General features: G+C 38.9%; 1 protein-coding gene across 3 annotated transcripts in view; it reads right to left on the bottom strand.

Moving 5' to 3' along the window:
* The window catches only part of SLC25A16 (solute carrier family 25 member 16), a 36464-nt gene extending 11235 nt beyond the window's left edge, over window positions 1-25229 (bottom strand). For 2 of the 3 annotated variants that reach the window (XM_004701133.4, XM_045291658.1), the window contains exons 1-4: window positions 24998-25229; window positions 15103-15195; window positions 10752-10885; window positions 9614-9677 (exon numbers count right to left, since the gene is read on the bottom strand). In XM_004701133.4, coding sequence (XP_004701190.1) covers window positions 9614-9677; window positions 10752-10885; window positions 15103-15195; window positions 24998-25121 — 415 coding nt within the window. In that variant the 5' untranslated portion in view covers window positions 25122-25229. The remainder of the gene's footprint in view (window positions 1-9613; window positions 9678-10751; window positions 10886-15102; window positions 15196-24997) is intronic. The other variant, XM_045291659.1, reaches the window with a different exon arrangement.
* Window positions 25230-27015: the final 1786 nt, after the last annotated feature.

The raw sequence follows: 27015 nt of genomic DNA on the forward strand, positions 1-27015 counted from the left end.
GGGATGGAGGGGAAAATGAGGTGCTTATACCAAGGGCTCAAGTAGAAAATGTTTTGGAAATGATGATGGCAACATATGTACAAATATGCTTGATACAACTGATGCATGGAATGTGATAAGAGATGTAAGAGTCCCCAATGAAATGATTTTATTAAAATTATCAAAAGACTATTAATTAATTAATTAAAATATCATAAACCTACCTCCTGAGAAAACATTTCCATCTAGATTTCTGGAGTCCCTGTTTGGGAACATGCCTACAATTATAGGATATCAAGTAATCCAGTGTTCATACTATTTTCTTTTTAAATAATCATTTTATTAGGGGCTCATACAACTCATCACAATCTGTACATACGTCATCTGTGTCCAGCACTTTAGTACATGTTGACTTCATAATTCTTACGACACCCACTTTCCACTTGAGCCCCTGGTGTCAGCTCATTTTTCACACTATTTTCATGATTAAATAAGTTGGGTTTTTTTCATTCCAGCTCTTTTTTTTTTTTTTTTTATTTATAGCAAGTGACGGGGTATTTAATCTAGAGTGAATCTGCTTGGGCTCAAATCCACACTACTAACTAACTACATGACTTTGAGCAATGCACTTAAATTGGGTTTCAGTTTGAATAAAATGGTGATTGTAAAAAACTAAGTATACAAAATCAGGATGTATGAAGACAAAATGAGTTAAAATAAATGCTTCAAATATTCTTTGCAAGCAAGTATTATCTATTATTATTCTTCCAGTCTATTTTTTGGAAGACATTTGTTTTGAGTTTTCCTTTGAGACACAAATAATTTATAGCTTCTTTTCACTAAAATGACTCCCAACCCCCCAGCATCTCTTTTTTCCTCCATATCAATCAATGCTCAATGGCTGGAATAAAAAGGGAAATAGTCAGAGGACTCTTAGAAAGGAATATGGAACACCAGGGAATTCCGTTTGAGTGCTAGTGCTAGACAGACATGACAGTCCTCCAGGTCACCAAGATTTTCAATTCATAAAGCTAGTGTCTATGAATTGTAGACAAACCTCTACATTTATGTACGGTATCTCCTTAGCATTCCTTTATAAAACAGCCCCCTATCCCCTGAAAAGGAGAGAGAATGGGGGAAATCAGAAACTCAAATTGGTTACAATTTTCTCTTTTGCTCATTTTTAAAGAATTTATTTATTTATTTAATCATTCTATTGGGGGCTCATACAACTCTTATCACAATCCATACATACATACATTGTGTCAGATACATTTGTGCATTTGTTGCCATCATCATTCTCAAAATATTTCTACTTGAGCCCTTGGTATCAGCTTCTCATTTTCCCCCTCCCTCCCCGCTGCCCCCCTCATGAACCCTTGATAATTTATAGATTATTATTTTTTCATGTCTTATACTGTCCGATATCTCCCTTCACCCACTTTTCTGTTGTCCGTCCACCAGGGAGGGGGTTATATGTTGACCACTGTGACAGTTTCCCCTTTCTACCCCACCTTTCCCTTACCCTCCTAGATCGCTACTCTCATTATTGGTCCTGAGGGGTTTATCTGTACTGGATTCCCTGTTTCCAGCTCTGATTTATACCAGTGTACATCCTCTGGTCTAGCCAGATTTGTAAGGTAGAATAGGGATCATGATACTGGGGGGGAGGAAGCATTAAAGAACTAGAAGAAAGTTGTACATTTCATCGCTGCTATACTGCACCCTGACTGCTCTTCTCCTCCCCGCAACCCTTCTGTAAGGGGATATCCAGTTGCCTACAGATGGGGTTTGGGTCCCCACTCCAAACCCCCAATCATTCACAATGATATGATTTTTTGTTCTTTGATGCCTGATACCTGATCCCTTCGAAACCTTGGGATCACACAGGCTGGTGTGCTTCTTCCATGTGGGCTTTGTTGCTTCTGAGCTAGATGGCCGCTTGTTTACCTTCAAGCTTTTTAGAGCCCAGACACTGTGTCTTTTGATAGCCAGGCACCATCAGCTTTCTTCACTATATTTGCTTATGTACCCGCTTTGTCTTCAGCGATCATATTGGGAAGGTGAGCATCATGGAATGCCAGTTTAATAGAAAAAAGTGTACTTGCATTGAGGGAGTACTTGAGAGAAGGCCCAATGTCCATCTGCTACCTTAATACTAAATATAAATACATGCACACAGATTTATTTCCCCATCATCATATATAAACATATTTACATATGTACATGCCTGCATTTAGATCTCTATAAATGCCCTTTGCCTTTGCCTCCTAGTTCTTTCCTCTATTTCTTTTTACTTTCCTCTTGTCCCACTATCATGCTCAGCCTTAATTTGGGTTTCCACAATTCCTCTTGGTTACCTTGCCCTTGATCAAGCTCTACCAGGCCTCCTACACCCTCCTCACCATTGATTTTGGATCACTTGTTGTTCCCTTGTCCTTGGGTTGGTTAACACCCACTTCCTTTCCCCCGCCTCCACCTCTCCCATGTCCCCCCAGAAACATCAGTCCCGTTGTTTTCTCCTCCAGATTGTTTATCCTGCCTATCTTATCTAGATAGACCTGCAGAGATAATAATATGCACAAAAAACAAGACAGAGCAAAACAATGCAACAAAAGAAAACAAAACAAAACAATAACAACAAACTAAGGACAACTACAATTCACCACAAAGGGTAGACTATCTTTACCACCAAGAAGCAGTGATCCTCAATAATACTGAGATGTGCTTACAACTTTGGTGAATGCATAAACTCTTCTCTTAGCCTTCAGTCAAGAAACATATTTTGTCAGCAATTAGAGGATTTTGCTAATTTGGCAAGCTTAGAAGACCTCAAACTTATCTTCCATAGCCTACTCAGCATATTCCACTGCGTGGTTATGCAAAGCAGCACCCCACCCCAACCCCAGCCCGCCAAGGAAAAAAATGAAAGAAATTCTGATCTAATCATGCTTCTAGCCAAACTATCAAAGATAGATAATCTGAAGTCATAAAATGTTGATGGTTATCTTCAGAAAATATGGTAAGAATTGTCTAGTGTGTTTTTGAAAAGGACCACAGGAGCCTCTTAGCACAGGAACTGACAATACAAAGGGGGAAGGGTAGTAAAATGGGAGAAAGAGATTTGAAGTTGGATAATGTAGGGTTGCCATTTCATTCCCTTTGGGGCTAAAACTTCCCAAAAAACTTAGAGATAGATTTTAATATTCAAAGACGGCTTTCTTCTCAGCTCATAACCCTATATTTCCCATCTGAGCATCCAAAGTTCATCAAAATACATATACATCCAAATACCTACATTAGAAAGAGGAAGGATTCCATGCATCACTGACCACAACATTAAGCCACAAAGCAGAGGAAATTGGTCTGGACTGGAGTAGATAGATGTCCAAGGAAGCCCAAATCTACAATATCCTGTCCTTTGGGAGCACATCGCTGCTTCAAACCTAATGATTAAACATCAGTTGCAAATAATCAAAATACACCTTTTTATATTGCTTGAGGAGGGAGGTGCGGAGAAACCCCAAATTCAGACATATTCTAGAAACCCTGTTGTTAAGCCTTAAACAGGAAATGACAAAACAAAGAGAATCATCCTCAAAGGAGAGATTCCATATGAGCTTTTGTACTGGGAACATGCTGATTGTTTCCTTCATTTGGAGGACTGTCCTTGTCTTGTCCGTGTCTTCAGGCACAATAAAAGGACCTCTACAGAGTATGTTTGAGTATGGAAAGCCAGAGATACCAACCTGAAATGAAGTTAACTGAAAAAGTAAGTAGAAGGGATAATGTAAACAAAAAACAATCAGAGAGGAAGTCAAGTAGATTTTGAGAACTGACTTTTAAATTTAAGAAGAAAGTAATAAGAAATGAGATAACCTCAAAGAAAAATGGATGAGCCTCATTTAAAAAGAAAAAATCATAAAGATATTGTAAACATGAAATTAAAGGGGAAAAACCCACAGACAAAATAAACAGTACAAAAACTTACAAGGAACAAAAAAAACACACACACACACACAAATGATAGTAAATAGAAGTCCAATTTGGACAGTACTATTTGTTTAAGAGAGTCTCTTCCCTATTTAATGCTTGTCGGTCCTTTGTCAAAATTCAGTTGTTTACAGGTGGATGGATTTGTTGTGGGCACTCTATTCTGTTCCATTGTCTCCCTATCATTGGACCAGGCCCAGGCCATTTTGACTCCCTGGCTGTTTAGTAGTTTTTGAGATGAAGAAATGAGAGGTCTCCTATTCTGCTCCTCTTTAGTAAGGCTTTGCTTATGCTGGGTCTGTTTCCTTTCCATATGAAGTTGATGATTCGTTTTTTCACCTCTTTAAAGAATGATGCTTGATTCTGAATTAGAACTGCATTGTTTTTGTAAATCACTTTGGACAGTATTGATATTTTCACAGTATTAAGTCTTCTTATCTATAAACATGGGTGAAGTGTTCTGTCTATGCCTAAGAGCTAAGGTTGATTAATTAATTGTGTTATTTAGATCTTCTATATCTTCACATCAACTCGATGGCAGTGAGGTTTTCTGTTTGGTTGGTTGTCTTGGTTGAATTTCTTTAGAGTTGTTCTGTCTCTCCTTAGACATAGACAAAAAATGAAACTTTTTGAAGCTCCCTCACACATTCAATCTGATTAGTCCTAGCTCCCATTATGGCTGTTGTTCATGGTATGGGGGTTGCTGAATATTTTTAATATTACCGCTTACAAATAGTTGTTCCCCCCATGTTACAAATAAAGCAGAAAGAGGAATAAGATATTCAGGTGGCTGGTTCCACAGCATGAAAGGTTTACCAATATCACCTCATAAATAAGGAGTGCCTGGATCTCTCAGTACATTTATAGTGCTATTCCCTCCTCCCCCCACCTCCAGAACAACTTAGAAAGTTAGCAGATGATAGCCTCACTTTAACAAGTGGATAAGCGAGTTACAGAAAGCTTGGGTGACCTGCCAATGGTAACAGCGCAAGTGAGTAGTGGAGGCTGCCCAAGATCTCAGGAAGTATTCCGTCCACTCAGCTACCCATCCTAAGACAAGAATGCCAACTCAGAAAAGACCAGGGACAGTAGCAAGCAGAACTCACCACTCCTGATTGCCAAAAACTCAGTTATTTTTCTCCTCTTTATTCTGTCAAGTTCCTTGGAAACTTCAGAGCCAAACTGATTTCAGACATTGAAACACACATAAGAAGGAAAAACTTTTCTTAAATACATAAACTTTCATTCCCAGTCTCCACTCTTTCCTCTTTCCGGCAGAGTGAGCTTCAGCATAGTGGTTGTACGATGAGTGAAAATGTTGAAGTTCACAAAAGCATTAAAATACACTCTATTGAGATGATCACGAAAATGCTATTTTTCACTTTGGCAAATATACTTACATTTAAGGCCAAAGGTACAGGCAATTTGTGATAAGAGCTGTAAGAGTCCTCAATAAAATGATTTTTAAAAATCATTTTATTGGGGGCTCATACAACTCTTATCACAATCCTAGCACATTTGTACATTCGTTGCCCTCATCATTTTCAAAGCATTTGCTCTCCACTTAAGCCCCTGGCATCTCTCTCCCTCCCTACACCCCCCTCCCTCATGAACCCTTGATAATTTATAAATTATTATTTTTTCATATCTTACAAAATGATTTTTTTAATGTTAAAAAAAAAAAACCTTACGTACTATAGACCATAATCCAGGACAAAATACAGGTATGTGCTTTCACAACTCCCCTTGAATGGTCCAGCACCTCCCCAGGGGAAGTCTCACCTACTTTGGGAAATACTGATCTAGATGCTCTGAGTTTCCATAGTTCTCTTTTAGTCCCTGCCAATGCATACCTAGAGATGGCACAAAACTTTGTAACAGAAACCTGGCGTCACCATGGGATATGTCAGACCATGACTAAAGCAATAACCACAAAATCAACTGAGGCTACAAACTCTGAGATAAACACAACTTAGATTTTACATACCAGCTTTCAATCATTTTAATTCCGTTTTAAGTCATACAAACTGTTAACATGTTGATATATAACTTTACAGATATTTTGTCTATGTATATTTATATATGCATGTACATTTTAAATGACAAACTATGATACATATTATTCATTCTCTTTTGTAGCTTTCTACATTCAATGTAAATGCCTTTCTCTGAAAATAAAATGATTCCCCAAAAATACATTTGTGGGCAGATAGAGTTCCAATATACTATTTTCTACCAGTTTTCTATTCCATATATTAAAATTACCCATCAGTATGATAAACAAAACTGTAATGAATATCTTTGTGACTAAATATCACTGCAAACAGTGATCTTTAATTCTTCCCTTAAATATATTCAGAATTTAATATATGATAGAGATGGTATTTAAATCAGGGAAAAGGATAAATTATCTAGTAATTGATGCTGGCACAACTAATTAAACATTTGTTTAATAATTTCATGAAATGCCTCCTATAAAAATAAATATAAGAAAAATCAACATATAAAGTTTTGGTAGAAAGTATGACGGAATGTTTGCATCTTAGAATGTGGAAGTCATATCTAAACACAATACATGGTTTTGAAACCACAGAGGAAATTTATCTGGCTGTGTATCTAAAAACAGTTGGAATGATTTTCCTTTTTCTTTTTAATCATAAATATGATCAAATTGCAAATCTAAAAGGGCTAAAAAATATTGCCAATATTTGACAAAGAATTGTTATGTCCTCAATTACTAAATAAATAAATACTTAATGAATAGAAAAATTGAGAGCTGAATGTAAAAGAAGTACAAATGGCCAGTGAGATGAAGTCAATTTCCCTTCCAGCCATAATCTTTTTGTAAATTCCAACCTCTTTGCCGTGGTTACAAGCCCATTTTGGAAGGAATTCTTATAGGATTGAGATGATAAAATGAAGATTATTCTGAGTTTTCACTTTACTACAGGTTACTCAAGCCACTGCCCTAGGTTTGTTTGAGGGTGTATGTAGCCTGCGGAAAGACAAACACTTCCATCAAACCTTTCCCCTTCACGACCTCCGCTTTCTGACTGTTAGTAAGACAAAGAAAACTTGCTTTGACTTTCAGACAGTTTGGGTTTCCAGCTCTGCTGGTTATTTGCTGGGCTGCTAACCAAAAGGTCAGCAGTTCAAAACTACCAACCACTCTGTGGGAGAAAGATGGGGCTTTCTACTCCCATAAAGAATTGTAGTCTCAGAAACCCACAGGGCAGTTCTAGCCTGTCCTATAGGGTCACTGTGAGTCAGCATTGAGATGGCTGGCAGTAAGATTGGTTTTGAATTTGCCTGACCTCTTGGACTTGATCTATGGTCTGTGACCCGACCTGATTAATCAGCTTCCACAGTCTTGTGGGTAAAGAGGCTCTTATAGACATCTGAACTTTGGCTTTGGGACTTAACAACACCCATAACCACGTGAACCATTTCCTAGAGGTTTAGTGAATTCTGCAAGGCATTGCAGCCAATTGCAGAAGCCAGGGACATAAGGGAATATACTAAATGGAGAAGCGGTGGTTGACATCCAGGGAAAGGGGCAATATGCCATATGTACTCATGTAGTAGCTGAGTTTTTCAGCATATTTTTAATGCAGTTTTTATGGTAAAATTAGGTGCCTCTGTTTATATTTGGGTTGGCTTATACGTGAGTATGTATGGTAATAGCTTGGGAAAGTTGGAAATCATTCATCTTCAATGCCTTGGGACTAGTCTACTATTAATTTTTAATTTAAAAATTTTTACTATTAATTTTCTAAAAGAAAATATGACCAGTCAGTAACCATTTGCAAAGCTACTATATTAAGTTTGATAAGCTCCAGAGTTGATGGGTATGGAGGTGAAATGACCAGTGAAGGTATTATGGAGTTCAGTCTAGTTAGATCTTTCAAAATTTAAATACACATATCTTTTCATGGAAAAGGTCATTTCCTTTCTCAGAATCTCTTCTACATTTGTATAAATACAAAGCACTACTTGTGAAACCAAAACTGAAAATATTCCAAATGTCAATCAACAAGAACTGAGTATCAAATCATGGTACATTCATACCTTACAGCATAAAGCAGCTCATAAAAAGAATAAGGCAGATCTATCTGTGGATAAAGAAAAGAATACTGATCTATATTTCTCAAAGGAAAAACATAATGTTATGAAATATCATTTGGAAAGAGTTACATAAGAAACTGCTAAGAGTGATTTCCTCACAAGATTACACCTACATACATATATAGGTAGGGGTGTCAGTATGCACGTACATATTGTCAGTGCCGCATGAAGGCTCATATAGACAGAGCACATAGAGGGTACCATTACAAAAACCACCAGACATCAGAACTGAGCCACTACACTTGAAAGCGAAGGACCATAGTCTCAGGGGCCAAAGAAGTTCATTGGTAAAGCACAGTTCATAAAGAAAACACTCTCTTTCCTACTCTAGTGAAAATTATCTGGGATATGAAAAACTTGATGCTGAAGTCAAAATGGGTGCATAAGCAAATGTGGCGAAGAAAGCTGATGGTGCTTAGCTATTACAAGATATAGTGTCTGGGGTCTTAAAGGCTTGAAGTTCAACAAGTGGCCATCCAGCAGGGAAGCAACAAAGCCACAAGGAAGAAGCACACCAATCTGTGTGATCACCAGGTGTTGACAGGATCAGATTTGGGGCATCAGAAGACCCAAAACAAACAATCATATTGATGCAAACTAGGGGGTCAGAGTGGAAACCCAAACCCCACTGTAGACAATTGGACATCTCCTTACAGAAGGGTCACAAGGAAGGGATGAGCCAGCCAGGGTGCAATATAGCACCAATGAAATACTCAGCATTCCTGTAGTCCTTTAACGCTTCCTCCCCTCTACTATTGTGACCCCAGGTCTACCTTACAAATCTGGCTAGACCAGAGCATGTACACTGGTACAGATAAGAGCTCTCGACACACAGAATCCAGGACAGATAAATATCTCAAGAGTCCCTCAGGAACAACAATGGGAGTAGTGATAGCATGATGGTAGTAAATCTTTCTTTATTAAACTGATAAGAGCAGATACTACACTAGATCATAGTCCAAAATGATGCAGTAAATCTTTCTTTATATATTTATACATATGCTTCATTAATTTTCCTCCTTCAGAGAACCCTGATTAAGACAGAGAATTAATGAATTTCTATAATAAAACATAGAAAGATCATAAATGTATGCTACAGGGCCAATGTTACACATATTATCTGAATCAAAATTAAACATTTTAAGAGAAAATTAACAAAATATAAAAGATACCAGGTGGGGGGTTGGAGATAGGTAGGGTGAGGGGGGTGGGGGAGCAAATAATATACGTGGGAGGGAGCACTCTCTAGAACTGATGGTGATTCCACAACTCATTTTAAAAGTGATTTAACCATGGGGGGAGGGGCGGGGAGAGAAAATGTTCTAAAATTGATTGTGGTAATGATTGCACAACTCTTCTTGGTGTGATTGAACTACTGAATTGTATGATATGTGGATTAAGTTCCAATAAAACTGTTGCTTTTTTTAAAAGAAAATATTGGACAAATAAAATATTTAAACAAAAGCACAAATTAATGAATTTGAAATAAAGAAAGAAAGAAACCCGGTCCTCTTACCTGCCATGGATCCAGCCATTAATCTGTGCACATGACCTGAAATTCCCAGCTTTGTAGTAATTAACTAGAAACCAAAAATACTGACATAAATATTTTTAAATGCCACCTATTTCACTGGTTAATAATAACAAAATTTCAAAAGCATTGCAGAAGTACAAAGAGATTCAGTAATAAAGGTCAGTGAAATTAGCACAATCATAGGAAGTGGGGCAGTGTTACGTAACAAAAGAAAGTCATCGGGTCTTTCCCTGTGGTCACCTGTATGCTAACGAAGAGGACTGTCCGGCTAAAGTGTTGAGTTGCTAGCCAAATTGTTGGTGGATCAAACCCACCAGTCACTCCATGGGAGAACGTTGTGGCTACTGCTCTCATAAAGATTTACAGTCTCAGAAGCACTATATACGGTTGCTATGCTTCAGAATGGACTCTAAAAGTTGAAAGGGCAGAGTCACAGCAAAATGCTATACTAGACAACTAAATCTTGATACACGGTTAGCACCAATTCAGTCTAACAGACCAGCTTAAATTTTTGCTTCTATCTCTACAGCTTATATTTCATTCCAAGATTTTATTTTTTTCAATCAGGGTGTGTTTTTGTTTGTTTTGTTTTATTATGAATTAGATGGTAGGTGGGATTTAAGATACCTTTAGAAACATGTACTTTTACCCCTTTCTGTGCTAAGATAACATTTGAATGGATAAACTTTCATTCAGCTAACGTTGGGAATTTTAATCCAAGTAAGATGGAAAAATTCTATTAACTTGCAGAATGATTGTAAACAAAATTTCATATTGTAATTTAACTATTTTTATTTAATATGAAAATCCAAAGTGACCCTGTCCTACAATTAATGAACAAAGAGGACATTAAGAAGCTAACAATATGTCAATTTACTATTATCTCCTTGAAGGATACTTTGCTTCTTTTTTCCCTAAATGAAACATAAACATAAAGAATTTACTCAGAAAATTCCAAAATGAATTCTTAAAAACTTTTTTAATTATCACAAATATTAATCCCTAAAAAAAGCCTTACACTAGCCAGTCATTCAAAACAACTCTAGTAACAAAACAAATGCTTCAGCAAGTAAGCTTAACAGTCAAGGACATCAGCAAAGCAAGAGACACGTTCAAGTACCGTTTTATATTGTTCAAATGCCATGAACTGGATTGCGCCATAGGGAAAGATTCGAATCATCATCGCACCATTTCCTTTATACAAACCAAGGTATCCTTCTTTTTGGGGAACAGCGCGTAAAGTAGAAAACACTCCTATTTTCAGAAGCAAAATACCATTAAAATAGACAAAATTATCTATATTCCAAACTTCATAACAATCATAGACGAAGATTAACATGCTATCACTCATGATACCATTTTGCTTGAGAAACTGTGAATAGCAATTTCTATAAAACAGTTAAACCCAACTCACATAGAAAGAAAATGTTTTAAAAGTGTTGATGGCAACATATGTACAAATGTGCTTGACACAATGGATGTATGGATTGTTATAAGAGGTGTAAGAGCCTCCAATAAAATGATTCATTAAAAACACACATATAAAATAAAAACAACTAATATAACACATCATATTAATACAGGACTAAAACTCATGAAAAATAAAATGTTTTGAGAGTAAGGAAAGCATATGAACAAAAAGAAATCTTCTAGTAAAAAAAGCCTATATATTTTCCATAGCCTTAACCACCCTAAAACAAAAACAAAACAGAATACTTAAACATACCAAAGGTGAACTACGTATACAAATTTCATAACTAAATAAGCATGTAAAAATATAAAACATATAATGTAATGCAAGAGATTACAACTCTAAAACTAAGATATTTAAACCACTGAATTCCATGGCATATGAACTATAACAATTTTAAAATATTTATTAGGCATATAAAGTATTATGTGTTCTCAATGAGCTCCCAGTATAGAGAGGTAAACAGAAAAAAAATTTGCCCATGCATAACAACAGAAATGCATTCACAGTCTAGATACTGCCTTGAAGATGATCAACTCTAACAGGAGCATGAAGAAAAGCTTCTTAATTTGAGTCAGATACATGCGTAATATTTGTTTGTATTTTTAAAATGCTAAACGACCACCTATAAAACTTTTGGGGTACAGTTTCACTTCTGAAGACACTAATTGAAAATTCTGGTAAAACAGGGCCTGAATTCTGATCCATTTATATTGATATGTTTATTATTTGATTAGCACCAATCACTAGCCCTAACCCTATACACACTTGTAAACACATCTCTACTTCCATTTTACAATGATTTTTCAATCAAAGACTTGATAAAAATATAAGTCATTTGGGTTTATTTCAAATTTTAGACTGAAAGTAACCTTTTCAGTTCATCAGTAATTAGAATTTTAAATCCTAAAAAGCATTTTTTACTAAATAAAAATGTAAGAGCCTATAAAAGAGAATTTTTTTTTTTAAGCTGTCCTTTTCTGGAAGGAGGGCAGGAGGGCAAAGGCTAAGGTCGGTCTAAATTGAATCATATGTTTGTAACAATTTAAGGGTAATGAGATTTAGAACAACAGTAATCTACTATGGACAAGATGGTATCAGTGATGATGGAAAAGATCAGAGGAACTATTAGCTATATAAAAACAATACTAGTTTCTGAAGCTCTGTGGTGGACCTGCATATATTTATTATATTACTCTTTAAAACTTGATTGTCATACATAATTTATTTAAAGGTTTTCTGGTTTTTGGTTTGTATGTTCGTTTGTTTGTTTTTAATAATTGTTGTTAGCTGCCCATCAAGTAGGCCCTCAATTCATGATGTACAATAGGACAAAGCCTTTCCTGGTTTTGTGCCATCTCCCCCCACCATGACTACTTGCAGGTCAGATCCTTCTGATCCACAAAGTTCTCAGTGGCTGAGTCTTGGAGGTAGATCACCTGGATGAGGCCGTTCTTCCTATTCCTTCTTAGTCCAAAAGTTTCACCTGTTTAGTATCATAGCAACATGCAACACGTGAGTGTTGCAACATGGCTGCACTTGAGTACTGGCTGGAAACCAAACCCAAATCTCCCACATTAGGGTAAGGATCCACCACTGACTGCCAATGCCCCATAACAAAACTGAAATAGAGATAGAAAGCAAGAAGGAAGTACTGGGGAGGAAGAGATACAAGAACAGAAAATATAAAATAAGATGGTGAATGGATATATCAATGAGCAAAAACAAACAATATTTTTAATTCTTCTATTAAAAGCCAAAAATTCTCAAAATCTATTAAAAGTTTATATCCAACCATACTTTTTTTTTCTTTTACTAAATACCACTTAAAACAAAATAACAAAAAGTCAAATGTGTGTCTACAAAGACTAGATGTTGAATCTTCCCAAAATGTTTCTAAAAACCCATTGATCATGGGGGAAAGGGGAGGAGGAAGGGAAGGGGGGGGGCAGGAAAATGAGCGGATTCCGGGAACCCAAGAGGCAAGCGAATTTTGGGAATAATGAGGGCAACAAATGTATAGATGTGCTTTACACAATTGATCTATGTATTGTGATGAATTGTATGAGCCCCAATAAATTGATAAAAAAAAAAGGTAAGGGTAATATATTCTTATGTTTAATCATCATATTATGATTTAATACTCATTAAGCAGTTCTGATTTAATAAAAAACTAAAAGAAAAAAAACCCATTGATATAAGTAAATTATTTGTCTTCTTCAATCTATAATTTGTACTATTTTTACTTTGGGAAAGGATTGAGATTCCCTTATGATAGAACACTGAACCACATGTTGGGTTTTTTGTTTTTGTTTTTTTCTGATCATTTTATTAGGGGCTCATACAACTCTTATCACAATCCATACACACATCAATTGTGTAAAGCCTATTTGTACATTCATTGCCCTCATCATTCTCAAAACATTTCCTCTCCACTTAAGCCCCTGGCATTAGGTCCTCATTTTTCCTCTCCCTCCCCTCTCCCCCTCCCTCATGAGCCCTTGATAGTTTATAAATTATTATTTTGTCATATCTTGCCCTGTCCGACGTCTCCCTTCACCCACTTTTCTGCTGTCCATCCCCCAGGGAGGAGGTCACATATAGTTCCTTGTAATCGGTTCCCTTTTTCTGACCCACTCTCCCTCTACCCTCCCAGTATTACCACTCACACCACTGGTCCTGTAGCTGAACCATATTTTGTAAATGTTACAAACATATGAAAAGAAAATATAGTTTCGGTAAGGTGCAAAATTCCCTGTGCACCTGTTATATCAAGCTTTTATATCACTTAAATCCTCTCAGAATCTTTACTTACTTTATCAAGCTAGGATCAGAGGGAACTAACATTTGCCAAATCATGAATATCTAGGTATTTGTATATGTATAGATAACCTTTGGGAAGAAATTAGAAGGGAAAAAACTTTTATAAAAGAATTTGGAGCTAACGCAATGCTTTTACCCAACAGCGTAGCTCTATCTTTTCTTTTCTTTTTTAAACCTTTCTTTTTAATTTAAATAATTTTATTGGGGGCTTTTACAGATATAACAATTCATAAATCCCGTACATACTTGAGTATAAGCCAAGTTTTTCAGCACATTTTTAAGGCAGTTTTTGTGGTCAAATTAGGTGCCTCAGTTGATATTCAGGTCAGCTTATACTCAAATATATACAATATATGAAGTATGGTTTTTAATTTAACTGTGAAACGATCATGTTAAAAGGGCAATGTTATTCAAATTGTTAAAAAGCTAACAAATAATGCCTTAATCCTTAAATATACAGCTTTGAGTACATCTCTGATTACCTCCTTAAGATAACTGCTAAATTAAAAAGTAAGTTTTTCAAGGTTCTTTATCTTGCTAAACTGCCCTTGAAAAAGCAGTAGAGAGTTTCTGCTTCCACCAGTGACATATTAGAAAGTTCATGTTAACTTGAATGGCTAGTTATAATGCTTGTAATGAGCAACCAATGATGAAATGTGCATAAATGTGCATACACTATTGAAGGAAAACTACTTTGCTCTGAAACTTTCACTAGAATTAAAAAGGTCAACAAAGAATGAAAATGAAACAACTAAGGGCTTGTTGTTTTTTCCCCCAATAATACACTTTACCAATGTATACTCATTGCTACTGGATTTGGTCAAAACAATCTTATTTATACGTTTTGGGCGCTGATGATTTCAATTTCACAGTCATTGAGCCTTATCGCACTACAAATCAGGATCTGTTATGAGTGTCTCTGAAGGATGTACTAGCTATTCCCAGTAAGCAAATAACAACACTTCAATGAAACCAAGATTCTGGTTTGGGGAATATCAGGCCACTACAATGATAATAAATATAACCACTATTTCAAATGAAAGGATTAAAATAGATAAGAAATACATCCCTTGCAAAACTGTGCCCCCAAACACGATCTTCCCATTTGTGTCCTCCTTCCATTATCATGGACATGTGCAAAGGAAGCCAACAGATGGACGATGGTCTGTGAACTCACCTAAATGTTTGTAATGGTGATTATGAGCTTGTAATAGAACCTTTACTCGATCCAAAGGAGCAACTGTTGTTTTGGCACAGCATCCAGCAATACCTTACAAAGAAAAAAGTTTAATGTGAGGAAGAAATTGTAACTACTTTACTTTAGTTTATTTCAGAAGGAAATGAATACTATTTCACCAATAAATAAACCCTCTAATCTCTAACTTAGTCTCCATGGCCAGAACAGCCCAGTAGCAAGAATATGCAGATGAGTAGTCCTCATTCTCTATAATTTAATAAGACAGCCTGTCAGGGACTGGTCTCCCTGATCATAAGTTCAAAGTATAGGACACAAGTCTCACCATCCTTGCTTCTAAGGAACATTCTGGCTGTACTTCTTCTAAGACAGACAGACCTGTTTGTTCTTCTGGAAGGCCACAGTGTTTTCAATATTCTTTGCCAACATCATAATTAAAATGCATTAATTCTTCTTTAGCTTTACTCATTTTCCAACTTTCATATGTATACAAGGTGATTGAAAGTGGTGTCTTTTTATGATCACAAAAATTTTATCCACAAAATTCACTCATTCGTTGCCATTGAATCAATTCTGATTCGTAGTACTCACTGCCCTTGCTGGTTTTTAAAGCTGTAACGCTTTACAAGAGCAAAGAGCCTCGTCTTCCTCTCTGCGAGCAGATGGTGAGTTTGAACCACAGATCTTGAGGATAGCAGTGCAGCATTTAATCCACCACATCATCAGAGCACCTTTTATAAACTCACCCCAAAACAAAACAGACTCATTGCAATCAAGTCACATTGGGCTGTTGGGGAGCTCTAAACCACCAGCCACTCCTTGGGAAAAAATTAGGCTTTCCACATCCATAAAGATTTATAGTCTTGGAAAGCCATGGGAGCAGCTCTTTCCTGTCCTTTAGGATCACTATGAGTTGGAATAAAATTCAACTCATAAATGGGTGAATAGGTATCCCTGTAGGCAAAAGGGGCTAGGAATTGTGGGTCTCCTTCACTGCTTCATTCCTAGACACCCAACAGGGATTGGTATTTATTAAGTAAGCACTAAATACATGTTTGCTAAAAAATGTAGTCTTATTTTTACAAACATTAAAAATGTAAGACAAAAATCACTCCAAACCCATAAGCATCTACTGAAGAATTCACTATCTAAAAAAAAAAAAGAATTCACTATCGAACTGATTTTAAAATCCATGTTCTGATTTATATAAAATATATAGCTGTTCTCAAATATTATACCCATATAGTAATTTCCCCCGGTCTCTATTTTTTATTAATTAGGATTAATACATATATTTTCTATGTGGACTCCTTGACAGCCTCTCACTTTTACCCCAACACTGCTCCCCCTCCCCTCAAGACCCTTAATCTACTTTCTGTCCCTCCAGGTTCATCAATCCTGGGTTTCATATTGAAGTTTCTGTTTTATTTGAACTATTATTAATAGTTGACATCTGGGAATATCTGGTTTCAGACTTATTTTAGAATATATTTTTATTTTCATGAATTGAATTAGCCATATAATGAATTTATTTAGGATTTGGTCAATAAGGTTCCTTTAAAAGTATTTTAACTTAAAAAATTATTTTAACTTGCTCATCACATTACATTATTAGCCAATTAATCATCACTACAGTCCATTGTGTTAAGTCAAGTAGCTTCTTTCGTCCTCCAAAGGGTAGGGTTTTCCGGCTATGCAGGATGCTTTCCAAAGGCAGGATTCTATAGAGACAAGTGCTCCTTGCCAGAAACCAACTCTAAATTCATTGCCCACTGAGTTGATTCCTACTCACAGCAACCACATGTGACTGCCCATGTGGGTTCCCAAGACTGTAAATCTTTACTGTAGCACAGTCTCATCTTTCTCTCGTGGAGCAGCTGGTGGGCTTGACATGCGGATCTTGAAGGGAGCAGTTCTGCAATGTAACCCACTACACCGTAAGAGCTCCTTTTATAAAATCCACTCCCCAATAAAACAGTCACTGCCATCAAGTCAATTGACAGTATATTTGCTTTCATGTTTATTATTATTTTCTCGATTACTAATGGAATTAACCAAAAATTGAATTTAAATGGAATTTGGTTAATAAAGCTTTTATTTATATTATATTATTATATTATTTGTAAACTTTTATTAGCTTTTATTTTAAGTCTAGTTTACTCCCAAGCTTTCTTTTTGGACCACTGACCCTGTGTCCAACCCCACCATCTGCTGTGGGCATACCTACCAACTCCATCAGCGTAATGTCAGAAGGGCACGCACTGCTTCTGCAAAGTGACATCTTTGAAAAACTGGGTGCCTTTCCAGATATACACATCCTTGATGGCCTGGGCAGTTTCACAGGTGTTCTTAAAATGGACACCACATTTGACCCTCTTGATTACATGATATTTTTTTAAAGATCATTTTATTGGGGGATCTTACAGCTCCTTTAACAATCCACACATCAATTGTATCAAGCCTATTTGTACATATGTTACCTTGATTTTGTGGGTCAAGTGAGCAGCAAACAATTTTGGCCACTGCAGAAAGAGCTCCTTTAATAATACTTTAACTTGCTTATCACACCACATTACAGGACAATGAGTTATTACAAAAGTCCATTGTGCTCAGTCAAGCAGCTTTTATCTGCTTTTGAGATTGAATGATGAAATTAAGAAATTTGCCCAAGTCCATAGTTAGTCAACGGCAACAAAAAAAACAACAACCAAACTTACTGCCACCAAGTTGATGCTGGAGAGTTGTTGCTAACACAATCTGCAGCTCTACATATCATAAGTTACCATTAGTCAAAACAGACTCAAGGCGGTTATTCTGGCTATGTAGCGTTTATTTTGTACCAAGTACTAGGTGCAAGGAGCCCTGGTGGCAGAGTAGGTTGTGAGTTGTGCTCTTAACGACAGTCAGCAGCTTGAAAGCAACAGTAGCTCCACTGGAGACAGATGAGACATGCTACTCCTATGAAGAGTTGCCGTCTCAGGTACCCACAGGAGCAGTTCTACTTTGTCCGACAGGCCACTCTAATAAAAATCGACTCGATGGCAGTGGGTTTACTTCGTCTTTTTAGTACTGGACTGCAGGACCAGAGGCTACAGACCTTGTGAAAGACTTTTACAGGTATTATCTGATTTAATCATCTTAGCAACCCTCTGTGATAATCGTATTACATAATTTTGAAGCACAGAGAATAACTTACTCAAGAGAACTCCTTGTGTTAGACGGGGTAGTCTAGAGAAACAAATCCAGTGAGGCTCATATGTGTGTAAGAAAGAGCTTTATATCAAAGAGCAATTGTATATTGAGGAAACATCCGAACCCAGTCCAGATCAAGTACATAAGTCTGATATTAGCCCATCTCTCTGATACTAGTTCATAAATTTTTCTTCAGACGTATGCAGCCATCCAATGATGCTGAATGCAGGAAGATCACAGGCCAGTGGTGGATCCAGTGGTGGTGGAAGTATCTCAGCTCTGGCGTGGGTCTCCATGTGGCTCCCCCAGCTCCAGGGCTGTGGCTTCCATCAGCATGGTTCCATATGGCTTGTAAACAGGAATGTGTAGCAGAGAGAGAGTGCGTCCCACCTCCAGGGAGGAAGAAGAGAGTTCCCAGACTCCTCAGGAAAAGGCTATGGCCACACGGAGGCATCATTGGCTATGACCTGATTGGTAGGCTAGACTCCAGCCCTTTGCTCATGTTGACAGGAGATTATATAACTGCCATACTCATTATATAATCTTCAGAGGTATGTCAATCCCCGTAATTTTGATCTGATACTTCACCAAAGTAATATAGATGACCAACAAACACATGAAAAATGCCCATCATTCTTAGTTCTCAGAGAAATGCAAAATAAAAGACAAACGGGATACTACCAAATACCTATTCGCATGGAAAAGTACGTGACCAATACCATGTGCTAAATATAAGCAATACTTTGGAAAACAGGTTGGCAAATTCTTGTGAAGTTAAACATTTTTATTTTGTTACGTACCATCAGGGTGGTTCTGACCCATAGAGACCCTACACACAACAGAACAAAATACTAACTGGACCTGCACCATTCTCAAAATGGTTTCTATGCTTGGGACCACTGTTGGAACCACTGTGTCAATCCATCTCCTGCAGACCCTTCCTCTTTTAAGCTGTCCCTCTACTTTAACTGAGCATGATCTCCTTTTCCAGGGACTGGTCTCTCCTGAGAACATAACCAAAGTTTGTAAGACAAATCTTCCCATCCTTGCCTCTAAGAAGCATTCTGGAATTCTTCTTCCAAAAGAGATCGGTTTGTCCTTTTAGCAGTCCAAGGTATTTTCAGTACCCTTAACACTCAGCAATCTGATTCCTACATATTTACCAATGATAAATAAAAACATATCAATACAACAACCCGCACACAACTTTTCATAACCACTTTATTCAAATGGCCAAAACTGGAAGAAGAAAAAAAAAAGAAGCAAATTTTCAACTGGTGAAGCTGTGGTATATCTATAAAATGGAATACCATTCAGCAATACAAAAGAAACAAAGTACTGACACATGCAATGTGGATAATCTTAAACATTTTGTTAAGTGAAGGAAATTGGAATTCAAAGGCTAACTACTGTACATCCCATTTATATAACATTCTAGAAAAATGCAAAATAGCAGATCCATGGTTGCTTAGGCTGGAAAAGAACGATGGCAAAGAGAAGTGATACTCTGTGGGGAGGATAGAACTGCTCTATATCTTGACTGTGGTGGTTGGTACTGGACATGTTTGTCAAAACTCACTGAACAACTTTACACCTAAAAGGGTGAATTTTACTGGATATAAATTATGCCTCAGTAAACCTGGCTACAAACAACTATACAAGTTCCTAAAAGAAATGCAACTTACCATATATACTCGAGTATAAGCTGACCCAAATATAAGCCAAGGCACCTAATTTTACCACAAAAACTACATTTTAAATGTGCTGAAAAACTTGGCTTATACACTATGAAAGACAGTGTCTCATAGTGGGGCCTCTATGGTCCTCTCTGTGTGTTGGCTGCCCTAAGCAAGAATATCATCCTCAAGGCTTGGTGGGCCAGGATGTGTTCCACTCTCTCTTCCTTTGCTTCCTCCATTTGCTATCAAAAATTTCTTGCCTTGTTTTATAGGCTTTCTGTGGTGAAGTATAAAATATATAATAAAAGGTGCACAAGTCATAAACATGCCACTTATTAAATTGTTGCAAAGGGAGTACAATTACTAACAACCACGCAGAATAAGAAATGGAACATTACCAGCTCCACAAAGAATCCCTCCCAGCCTCCCCAAATCACTATTTGCCCTTTCTTCTTCAAAAATAATCAACCGCTGATGACAAAACAATAATAATTTATGAATTATGAAGAGTTCATGAGGGAGGGGGAGGGGGGAAGGAGGGGGGAAATGAGCAGCTGATATTAAGGGCTAAAGTAGAAGGTAAATGTTTTGAGAATGATGAGGGCAACAAATGTACATAGGTGCTTGACGCATGGATGTAGGTATGGATTGTGATAAGAATTATACGAGCCCCCAATAAAATAATTTTTAAAACAAATAAACAACCGCTGTTCTGCCTTCTCATGATGTAGGTTGAGTTTTGACCGTTGGTGGAGGATTCCTGGTGGTGCAATAATTAAGTGCTTGGCTGCTACCCAAAAGATAGGCAGTTTGTGACCTTTATTCACGTGAAATTACACAATAGGCCTTTTGGTGTGTGTCTGGTTTTTTTTTCTGTTCAACATTACGCTTGTGAAGCTCATTCACATTGTTCAGGTAACAGAAATTGATTCATTTTTCAGAGTTGCAAAGTAGTTTGCTGTATAATGATACATTGAACATTGATAGACATTTGGGTTGCTTCTAGGTTTTGGTTGTTATGAATATTGCAGTTAGGAACAGAAATAGATATGTTGGCACATACCTCGTAATGGAACTGGTAGGACATATACATGCAAATGAAAGAAATGCAAATGTTCAGCTTCATAGAGAACTCCTCAGTGAGGTTCTCAAAGTGGTTGTACCAATTTACTGCTTACAGCAGCAGTGTAGGAGAAGACCCGTTGCTCTCCTTACCTATACTTCAGTTCATAATGGGCGTCACAAATGTAGCATGTCTAAAACAGAACTTTTGGCCCTAACCCCCACAATTACCACAAAATCTGCTCCAACTACCCAGTGTCATCATCGAGTGGATTCCACCTCATAGGGACATTATATAGGGTTTTTGAGACCATATGTTTTTACAAGAGCAGACAGATAGCCTCATTTATCTCCAGGTGAGGGGTTTGAACACATCCAACACCACCAGGGCACCTACTAACTCACTGCAATCGAGTCATTTCCAGCTCAGAGCAGTCTTAGAGGTAACAGGTCAGTGCATAACCACTATGCTACCAGGGATCCTTCAGAGCAGTCCTGTAGGACAGTAAAACTTGCCCTGTGGGTTTCTCAAAGATTTATAGTGAAAACAAGGAAGACTTTTGACAAGATGGTTTGACACAGTGGCTGCAACACTGGCCTCAATTGTGTGGATGGCACAAAACCAGGGCAGTTCTATTGTACGTAAGATTGCTGAGTCCTCCCCGAAGAAGAATGCACTTCAGAGGACAGTACTGAAGCTGCAGCTCAGGGAGAGGGACATGTCTGATCAGAGCACACGGGAGCAAACGGAGGGGGAGGAAGAGAGAGTGGAGCACATCCTGGCCAACCAAGCCCTGAGGATGATATTCTTGCTCGGAGCAGCCAACACACAGAGAGGACCATAGCGGCCCCACTGTGAGACACAATGTCCCTCACTGACTCATAGCGCTGTAGGGCACAACACTGGAGAAACAGTGCAGGAATGGTGCCCTATCTGACCCCACCACACTGAGGTAAAACACTAAGGGTGTGCAACAGAACAGCAAGGGGAACAGAGCAGTGAAGTCCCGAGGGAATACCAAAAATAGACTTTGGGGCCAGTGCATGGCACCTAATCAGACTCCACCAGAAAACACTCCTACCTTAAGATCAACAAATGGACCTTGAACTATTTACAGGCTTTTCTTTCTTTTTTTATGTCATTGATATTTTATTATTGTTTTCTTTTGTTGCTTTGTTTTGTTCTGTCTTGTTTTTTTGTGTGCATAATATTATCTCTGCAGATCTATCTAGATAAGATAGGCTGATAAACAATCTGGAGGAGAAAAAAACAAGACCAACTGTTCCGGGAGCGACATGGGAGAGGTGGAGGAAGGGGGAAAAGAAGTGGTGTTAATAAACCCAGGGACAAGGGAACAACAGTGATCTAAAACTGATGGCAATGAGGGTGTAAGAGGCTTGGTAGGACTTGGTCAAGGGCAATGTGACTGAGAGGAATTACTGAATCCAAATGAAGGCTGACCATGATAGTGGGACAAGAGGAAAGTAAATGGAAATAGAGGAAAGAAGTAGGAGTCAATGGGCATTTATAGATGTCTAAATACAGGCATGTACATATGAAAATATATTTATATGTGCTGATGGGGAAATAGATCTATGGGCATATATTTATAGGTTTAGCATTAAGGTAGCAGATGGACATTGGGCCTCTACTCAAGTACTCCCTCAATGCAAGAACACTTTTTTCTATTAAACTGGCATTCCATGATGCTCACCTTCCCGACACAATTGCTGAAGACAAAGTGGGTGCATAAGCAAATGTGGTGAAGAAAGCTGATGGTGCCTGGCTATCAAAAGATATAGCATCTGGGGTCTTAAAGGCTTGAAGGTAAACAAGTGGCCATCTAGCTCAGAAGCAACAAAGCCCACATGGAAGAAGCACACCAGCCTGTGTAAATCATGAGGTGTCAAAGGGATCAGGTATCAGGCAGCATCAGAACAAAAAAATCATATCATTGTGAATAAGGGGGAGTGCAGAGTGGAGACCCAAAGCCCATCTGTAGGCAATTGGACATCCCTTATGGAAGGGTCTCGGGGAGGAGACGAGCCAGTCAGGGTGCAGTGTAGCAACGATGAAACATACAACTTTCCTCTAGTTCCTAAATGCTTCCTCCACCCACCAGTATCATAATCCCTATTCTACCTTACAAATCTGGCTAGACCATAGGATGTACACTGGTACAGATAGGATCTGGAAACACAGTGAGCCCAGGGCAGATGATCCCTTCAGGACCAGTGGTTGAGAGTGGTGATCCGGGGAGGGTGGAGGGAAGGTGGGATAGAAAGGGGGAACCGATGACAAGGATCTACATATAACCTCCTCCCTGGGAGAAGGACAACAGAAAAGTAGGTGAAGGGAGGCATTGGACAGTGTAAGATATGACAAAATAATAATTTATAAATTATCAAGGGTTCATGAGGGAAGGGGGAGCGAGGAGGGAGGGGGGAAATGAGGAGCTGATGTCAGGGGCTTAAGTGAAGAGCCAATGTTTTGAGAAAGATGAGGGCAATGAATGTACAAATGTGCTTTACACAATTGATGTATGTATGGATTGTGATGAGTTGCATGAGCCCCTAATAAAATAATTAAAAAACTTTTTTTTTGGTTCCTAGTCTTTGTTGTTGTTGTTGTTCCTAGTCTTAACAAATTAGTAGTTGATGACAATCCAGACTGGCACATAGAGAGACTGAAACACCAATTTATGGGAGGCAGAGTAAGTTCTCTGGACACATGCAATTTTTGGCATCAGCTACAAGTACTTGCCAACTGCTGGCACAGTTCACTAGAATCACTGGAACCAGTTTTAGTTGTAAACGGTTTTGCACAATTTCTTTAAAAGATGAACCTCTAATATTTGTTTTCCATTAAGCAAACAGTAAAATCCAATCTCATACACTCAGTCACTCATAGCCTTTATAAAGGAAAGGGAGCCCAGGTTTATTAATTTAGGTTTCACTGAATTCCTGGAGCCTTTGAAGGCATTATTATGGAAGCAACGTCAAAAAACACATGCCATATTGCATTTGGCAAATGCACTGCAAAAGACTTCTTTTTGTTTTGTTTTTTTGCTTTTTAAAAGACTTCTTTAAAGTCTTAAAAAAAAACAGATATATGGTTAAAAACCTAAAAATTGTTTTAATTAAATTATTTTTTTTCAAAAGATATCTTTTGAAAAAATATATATATCTTTTGAGGACTAAGGGGTGCCTGACCCAAGCCAAGGTATTTAAAATCACGTCAAATACATGCAATAGCTGGACAATGAATGGAAGACTGAAGAATTGGTGCATTTCAATCGTGATGTTGGGAAAGAATATTAAATATACCTGGACTGACAAAAAAACAAACAAGTTTGGAATAAATACGGCCTGAATGCTCCTTAGGCTAGTATGGTGAGACTTTGAGGTATTGTGGACCTGCTATCAGAAGAGAACAGTCCTTGTTAGATATTATGCTACATAAAGTAGAAGGTCGGCGAAAAGAAGGAGAAACCTCTACCTGACCAGGGGTTGCAACAATTATCTCAAACACAGAAAGATGGGGAGGATGGCACAGTGCTTCATCCTGCTGTACACAGGGTCGCTGTGTAGAGGAACGGTCTGGAGGACAATTTACAACACCGTGCCATCCTGGAGAACGGGTTCCGGGTACAGCCCTTGCAGCGCGGGAGGCCCTTCCTCTACATGCATTACAACGGGGTTGCAGTTTAAGTCACACCTAACAAAGACTGGAGAATACAGGGTTTCCTTCACTTGTACCCAGGGTGGTCCAAGAACTGGAACCCACTCCATGGCACCTAACCACACCGTAGGTCAAGGCCAACATCTGCCGGGCAATGCAGCAGCCGGAGTCCGGGAACATCGCCGCGGTCGCTTACACCACCTGCCTCGGGTCCAGCCTCCCTTGCCCCGCGCGCGGCCGGGTCCTCCCGGCGGGCACCCACCTCCAGCCAGGAAGGAGCGCAGCCAGTAGAAGTCTCTGCGGGCTGCGGGCCCGCCAGTCCCTGACGCTGGTGGCATCGCGGGAGGGGGGTCGGCCGAAGCCAGGGCCGCCGCTGCCGCCGGCATCGGGGCTCCAGGCAAGTAGGAAGCCTTGGCCGCTGAGTTACAAGCCGCTGGCCCGGGACATGGTCGGAGGGACTAGTGACAGGTTGCGACCCGCCCCGCGGGCTGTGCTTCCGAACACCAGGTGCGGAAGCGCGGACTGATGGCGTGCGTGAGGGCGGGGCCTGGGACTCCGCCCCAGACTGTCCATGGACCGGGTGGACCGAGGGGCCGGCCCGGGGGCTGGGCCCCGGGCGGGTCCCCCAGCTCTGCCAGGGCGGGGCGGTAGCCAAGATCTGGGCACCCTAAAAAGAATCTACCAGGCCCAGTACCTCCTTTACCCTGCCTCACCAAAGCCCCGAATCCTCTGATGTTTAGGGCGCATGGTTTCAGACTTAGAAGGGAAGCAAGATTGGCTAAAGGATTCTTCCAGATGTTCCCCACCTCTGAGAACTCCCCTTCTACCAATAACCCTTACTGCCCATTGGACGTCTTTTAACCTCCCTGAGCTGCACCCGTTTCAGGCCAACCTTTGGCTCCTCTGTCTTTCCAGACATGTATGGCTTTGCTCCCATCTGCAATTGAATCGGCGCTGCCACCTCAGGCCTCCCTAAACCTCAGCCTCTGCTAAGCACCCACTAAATTCCACAACACCCCATTATTTCCGGCAAGAAAGATTGCTAAAGTCCCACAATCTCCTTTCTTTGAAACCCTACAAATTACACAAACATTTCTGTTTTCTCAAGCCTTTCTGATTCTGTTTGTACCTTTTTCCTATTCTCGCTCACATTTTACACCAACCCCAAGCCTCTGTCCTAAACTCTGCAGAAAACCCCAGTTTCCTTCTACTGACCCCACAGTAGTCCAAAATTACTTTTCTGTTACCTCTGGTAGGCACTGGGAGAGAGGTACGCACTGAGCTGCTACCCTAAAGGTCTGTAGTTCGAAACCATCAGCTGCTACAATGGGAGAAAGATGAGGATTTCGACTCCCGTAAAGAGTTACAGCCAGGGAAACCCAGAGGAGGGTCGCTATGAGTCAGCATTGACTTGATGACAGTGCATTTTGAACTTCATCCTTAAACGCCCTTGGATCTTGCTCATCTGCTACCTCCTGAAATGATGGAACGCCTACTAGTTCTTTTGGGTAGAGTGACTCTGTTTTCTTTTCATCTTCCCTTTATGCTTCCTGCATCATTCAATATTTTCCCCACAGAAACTTTTCAGACTGTAACTTGAAGCTTGAAATTATTACTTTTTTGATGTGTTAATCCAGGTACACTAGAGAAACAAATCCAGGGAGACTCATGAGCATAAGAAAGAGCTTTACACACAAGAGCAATTGGATATTGAGAAAATATCCCAACCCAGTCCAGATCACGCCCATAAGTCTGACTAATTATTAGCCCATATGTCCAATGCCAATCTATTAAGCCCTCTTCAGACTCACAAAACACATGCAACAACCCAGAATGCAGGAAGATCACAGGCCAGAGGGTGGGAAGTCCTGTGGATCCAGTGGAGATATAAGCATCTCAGCACTGGTAGGGGGTCTCCATGTGGCTTCTCCAGCTCAGGGCACTAGTGTAACTCCATGTATCTTGTCAGCTGCAATGTCTCCTAGGGAGTCAGCATGTGTCCAGCCTCCAGTGAGCTATTTATCTCCTTAGTGCCTCTAAATGAGGTCATCAAGCTACAACCTGATTAACCTCCACCCCTTCACTCTTAATCTTCACAAATTGAAAACAGATTATATAACTACCACAGACCACCCCTTGCCAATTTGACATTTTCATACATCTCTTTAGCCATATATAATCTTCTAACAAACTAATAAAATTATATCTGTACCTAACAGAATAAAACTTCAAGGCATACAGTTCAAAAATGCCACCCTTATTTAACATTCTATAAGTAAA

This window comes from Echinops telfairi, unplaced genomic scaffold (genome assembly GCF_000313985.2).
Source record: "Echinops telfairi isolate 266 unplaced genomic scaffold, ASM31398v2 ScPeMD7_70;HRSCAF=299, whole genome shotgun sequence".
Classification (NCBI taxonomy): Eukaryota; Metazoa; Chordata; class Mammalia; order Afrosoricida; family Tenrecidae; genus Echinops; species Echinops telfairi.